Source organism: Pseudoliparis swirei, chromosome 14 (genome assembly GCF_029220125.1).
Source record: "Pseudoliparis swirei isolate HS2019 ecotype Mariana Trench chromosome 14, NWPU_hadal_v1, whole genome shotgun sequence".
NCBI classification, from domain to species: domain Eukaryota; kingdom Metazoa; phylum Chordata; class Actinopteri; order Perciformes; family Liparidae; genus Pseudoliparis; species Pseudoliparis swirei.
Window position 1 is genome coordinate 6553988 of NC_079401.1, and position 5534 is coordinate 6559521.

Sequence of the window (5534 nt, forward strand, 5' to 3'; positions counted from 1 at the left end):
ATCACCTGACCACGGCGGAGTGGGATTAACGCACGCACTCAGACGCGCGCGCGTGCGCACACAGTATGCGCAAACAGGGTCTATCGCTCACACGCGTTATCTTTCCGTCGCACGTTCGCATATATATATTTTGTTATCTCTTCAGTACGCGGTGGAACTCGTATCAGACGCACGCGCATGTAGGATACATTGTAGTTTTTTCATGAAGAAATAGAGACCGTCGACGTCATGACTTAAAAAAATAAAATAAATAAAAACTACATTTGATGCACATCTTTAATTTACGACACAGCTACTGAAACATGAAACAAATCTAACCGGACAAATGATTATAGTTAAATCAGTTTCATCCTTCAAAGTCACATGTCAGTCATAAAACAGTGACATTGGTTCCCATTTTATAAGTGAAATAAAAAATCACAATTTAAGAATTTTTATTTTTTAAATGCTAATTTCTAAACGCACATGATGTGACCAAACACCACCACAGGCTGTAACAACCTCATCAGTCCTTTCAAAGTCAGTTCAAAGGCATTGCGTCCACGTCTTTGTGTCCCCATGACAGGTCCAGACCTGAAGGGGTTTGGAACCGCTTGAAATATTAACTTCCACCTCAATCGCTGACATAAATCTAGTCCATAAAAGAAATATAGTCAGAGTCCACGCTGTGACCTCGAGAGACTTTTGTCCTTGAGGTCCCGCCTCCATGCAGACTAAAGTGGTCTTCACCTCCACCGAAGCGGCGCGGTGCCTTGGATGTGCACGGCTGGGGCCGGATAAGAATATTGGTTATCGGCACCAGCTGCAGGCTAGCTAGTGTGGAACTTGTTATTAATTTAACCATCATTTGGTCCAGACTCCAGCAGGAGTGGAGGGACATCTACACACCTTGCAGGCACGCAGCTGGGAATTCTGCCTCGCTGAGCAATATTGCACTGGGCCCCCCAGAAATGGTCTTCCCCCCCTCCCCTGACGCTCCAACCATTAGAGGCCAGAGATGTACGGCCATGACCGCTTCCTTTGACGATCCGGGGCTGCAGGCTGTTCACTTGAGGGTGCACCCGGGGTACGGGGGAGGAGGCGAGGAGTTGTCCGGCCGGGCCTGAGCTGGGGTGTAGGGCGGGGGGTACAGCGAAGGAGGGTACATCTCGTAGTCGTAGGTGTATGGAGGTGGAGGACCTGAGGTCGAGACAGGGGAAGAAATAAGGTTCAGCAGACCCAGGGCCCCAATTTTACAACGAGCTTGATGGGACAAGAGCACCCTCTCGTGGTCAAACAGAGAACTGCACCCTCTGGAGGAGACTGGTGGAACACAATGCATCAGTCTCACCAGGCGAACTTACATTATTCACAGAAACATCAGAGCACCAGAGATGAATGAATAGATGAATGGATGTTAGTCGAGACCTTATTAGTAATAACTAACATCTTAAAAAGGAACTTTTTGCCCCCCTTTCTATAAAACTGCTGTGAGACGTTGCAAGAGGAGAAAACAGCAGTTGTAAAGAAATATGATATACCTTTAAAAAAATGAAGGAAAGTGATGAATCAATAATCAATGAACTCTGCTTTGTGGAAGAAGAAAACAACATTGTCTCATCGTGTTACTGTTGATCATCAAGATCAAATCATTCACGCCACTGACGCTACAGGCAGCCGTTCATATTGCATGGTGTGTGTGTGTGTGTGTGTGTGTGTGTGGTGTTTATGAAACACGATCAGAGCGGCGGGTCACAGTGAGAGAGTGGCGGTGCAGCGCAGCATGAAGGCGATACACAGGGGGCACCGGGACCTGATGAATAAATGATGACCCAAACAACAGCAGCTTATCCCTGGGGCTGGAGAGGGACGCGGAGCACAGACTCTGATGTCGCTGCGAAGGGACATTGTCTGTGTTCCCCCCTCCCACACACACACATTTATGAGGCAAAGAATAGTAATGTCTGCAACGGAGCTGTGTGGATTATTTTTTTCTTCTCCTCCTCATATTCTGAAAAAGAATCGTCGCTCTCTTTGTGTTGACGGGGTTTGTGCTGGAGGCCGAGGCGGATCCCGTAACACCTCTATTCTCTCTATTCTCTCCATTCTGCTGTTTTCTTTTCATATCTGGCCGCCCGAGGACAGGAGACGAGGGAACACAAGGTGAAATGAAACACTCCACATAATCATCATCATCATCATCATCATGGAGGGAAAAATAAGATGGAGCCACCATCTGTGAAGTGAGACTATTAACATTTTTATTTGTTTAAAAAAAAGGTGCAGCTATTGCTTTATGGATATCAATACAATGTTAATACATTGGTTTCAAATGTGCACCCTTTAAACGTGTTTTTCAATCATATTAAGTTTCTAACTAATGCTTTACTAACGTTAATAAAGGATTAATGCATGAAATATCAGTGGTGGACTTTTATTGTGAAAAGACGTGTATAAAAGCTTAGTATATCCTGTAAAAGTGTGTGTCCTACTTTAAATGAAAAATAGGAAACTAAAGAGTGTTTTCAATGTCGCCGTATAGAAAAATAATAAACATGATTTGTTGTAAAAAAATTGTTTAGGCCGGCTTTTATCTTGAAAACATCTTGGCTAGTGTACATCCTGTAAAGTTCTGTGATTTAGTCAAACTTTAAAGAGCTTCCAAGAGTTGTCTATATCCTTTAAAAGTGTGTGTGTGTGTGTGTGTGTGTGTGTGGGACCCAGTAGACCGACCTGTGTAGTCCTGGGTCACGGTGTTGATGTGGGAGGTCCTGAACACGCCGACCTGCGCGCCCCGCCCGTTCTTCAGGCACATGCACATGCACAGGAACAGGGCCGCCACCGCCCCCATCAGAAACACCACGCCGAACACGATGCCGGAGATGGCCGTGCCCCTGGAACCCCCACACACACACACACACACACACACACACACACACAAATTATCAGCCACCGGAGTGTCAGACATGCGACCAGTACTTCTAAGTTGCTGCCATGGAGATGGACTGCAGCATCTAATGTAACTCAGCTGTGTGATGTGTGTGAGCATTAGTGAGTGTGTGCGTGTGAGTGTGTGTGCGTGTGTGTAGAAGAGTCTTCTTCACTGCAGAAGAGTCTGAATTGGCACGATAGAGAGGATAAAACACTCGTCGTTAGCAGGTGTGTTAGTCAGCATGTCAGAATCAGCCCTGGCTGTTTCCCTCCCCCCCCGAGACTATTCATACAAATATACTATTTCACTAATCTTCATCTTGAAAGAGAAATCTTGAGATGGGTTTAAGTGGCGAGCTGGCAGCTGTGCGGAATCAGCGCAGGCGGAGGTCAAAGGTGAGATCCTCTGAAGGGTCTTCAGGCATGTTTAAAAACTGCTGGTTTGTGACCGAGACTTTGTGTCTCACTCCAGCCAAAACCTTTCGGTGTGTTGCGTGTGCATGTGTGTGTGTGTGTGTGTGTGTGTGTGAACTCACGAGAGGACATCCCCCACGTAGGCGTAGTAAGAGCAACAGAAAGGCGGCGATCCATTGCAGCAGTACTCGATGCAGCCTTCACACTGGGCTTCACTGCCGCCTGCAACACACACACACACACACACACACACACACTTTGAGAAGCCGCTAATGTCCAATTTAGTGGAATTGGAAAAAACAACAAATTTAAGCAAACAGATATGAGTCATTTGCACGGATAAAGGCCTAAAGATGTTATGCTCCGTGAGAAGAAGAAACCGTGGTTATATATATATATATATATATATATATGGTATATTTCAGGTTATCCAGGTGTCATAAGTGTGCACAAAAAGAAGCTCTCGTCTTCATCTGGGATTTTTTTCAAGCTTCCCCTCGATGACAAGTCAATTATAATGAAACCTTTGACGAGCTGACCTCAAAAGGCACACAACCTATATTTATATCTTCAAAGAGCGTTTTTAAAAAGCTCGAGGGCCTTCTGTTTATTAAGCGCTCAGAGAACCGGGTCAGGAACCAGAATGCGTGTGGGAGATTTGAAAAGGGGGGCAACAAACACCCCGTTGCCGTGTGACAGGTGAGGCAACATTTCACTCAGGTAACAGTTGACGCGCGAGAAGTCTCTCACTCTCACACACACACACAGCGATGTTTATACCCCATATGGAGGACTATAACCTTGGAGTCTGTCAGGCAGAGAGTTGCCATATGGGAGGATCCAGCAGGTTTGGAGTTTGACTCCGAAAAATAATACATCCGGATATCTGAGCCTCTTGCGAACTTCATGACGCGCTCCGTTCACACAACAACAGATCTGTTGGGAAGTAGACGGAGGATCTGGACGTGCGATCAGAGACAGGGAAGAGTGCCTCAGTGGTCCAGCCACGAATGACTCCATGAGCGCGAGGTCAGTACGTGACCGACGGGGGTCCGCTCGGGGGCCTCGGATTAAGATGATCTAAGAGCCATTGCTTATCATTTCCGCACCGATGCATTTGACATCCGACGTGCTCGTTCCTGCTGCGAGCAGACGTGGCATTTTTCTTTGAGTGTTTTTTTTTTTTTTTTTTTTGCAATCCAGATCATGTACTTCAAAATGAAGCACACTGCAAAGAAAACAAGCTCTGTGCGCACATGTTTGTGTGTGTGTGTGTGTGTGTGTGTGTGTGTGTGTGTGAAGATCTGTTACATCTCAGCAGTCACTCACAGTGGAATGATGTGCGCCTGGAGGCATATGTGCACATTTCCAGACTCCACAAAGTGGGAGAGGAGTCCTGCCTTTTAATTAATGCAGCGAGATGCTCAACAAAAAAACAACCTGCAGTGTTCTGCACACTTTTAAAGTCAATTAAATCTAAATTCACAAATATATATATATTATATATTTGTATATATTTGTGTGTGTGTTTTTTTGCAATTTTAAAAAGACAGAAGATGTCTTTGTTTATGATCAATGCCAGTCTGACTGGATGTGTCCTTTATTTGGGAGGCCTCATGAACCCTCCTTTCTTTCATTCAACACTCCGCCCCTGCAAAAAGAGCTGTGATATTTCCATGTAAATGCCCACAGGAGGTCGCCCCCCCCCCCCCCCCCCCCCAGCAGACCTCTGGCTCTGTATGGGTGGTCCTCAGGGGTCCGGGGCTCCTGTCTCTCCACACTCTTGAAGACAATTGTACTCTGTCCTCCCACCCCCAGCCCTTTTATAACACACGCACACACACACACACACACACACTCGCGCGCGGGCACACAAATGGTCCTCCCCTTCCACAACTGTACAACAGATTAGACTCGGATTAAAAGTGTTTAATGTTAGATGCTTCATTTAAAGAGTTTTTTTCTTTGACTTCCCAACACTCCGGAAGCACATCTGGAGGAGTCACGTCACTCATACCACATATGAGAAGCGGCGCAAATGAATTGTAAACTTGTTGTAGAACTCACCGGAGAGTAAGCACAGCAGCAGCGAGCTCCTCAGCAGCTCCCATCGCACCTCCTGCGATCCCCTCCTCCTCCAGCTCCGGGGCTTTTCCATGAGCCGGCTCCTCTCGCCGCGCGCCCACTTTTATTTTCTTAATCAATGGCAG

General features: G+C 46.4%; 1 protein-coding gene across 1 annotated transcript; it reads right to left on the minus strand.

Annotated features, from left to right (window-relative positions):
* Positions 1 to 269: 269 nt before the first annotated feature.
* cyyr1 (cysteine/tyrosine-rich 1) lies at positions 270 to 5534 on the minus strand. Its single transcript, XM_056431441.1, has 4 exons — positions 5392 to 5534; positions 3447 to 3546; positions 2713 to 2873; positions 270 to 1179 (listed from the first exon to the last, which is right to left on the minus strand). Exons 1-4 carry the CDS (start codon positions 5480 to 5482, stop codon positions 1046 to 1048), a joined length of 486 nt encoding a protein of 161 aa, XP_056287416.1. The 5' UTR covers positions 5483 to 5534; the 3' UTR covers positions 270 to 1045.

Bases quoted from the DNA above. Each gene is read 5' to 3' on its own strand.
- cyyr1 (XM_056431441.1), bottom strand. From the start codon at position 5,482: ATGGAAAAGCCCCGGAGCTGGAGGAGGAGGGGATCGCAGGAGGTGCGA. The intron at 3,547-5,391 runs GTGAGTTCTACA...TGTGTGTTGCAG, and splicing joins GCTGCTGTGCTTACTCTCCG to GCGGCAGTGAAGCCCAGTGT. The intron at 1,180-2,712 runs GTCGGTCTACTG...TCTCGACCTCAG, and splicing joins CGTGACCCAGGACTACACAG to GTCCTCCACCTCCATACACC.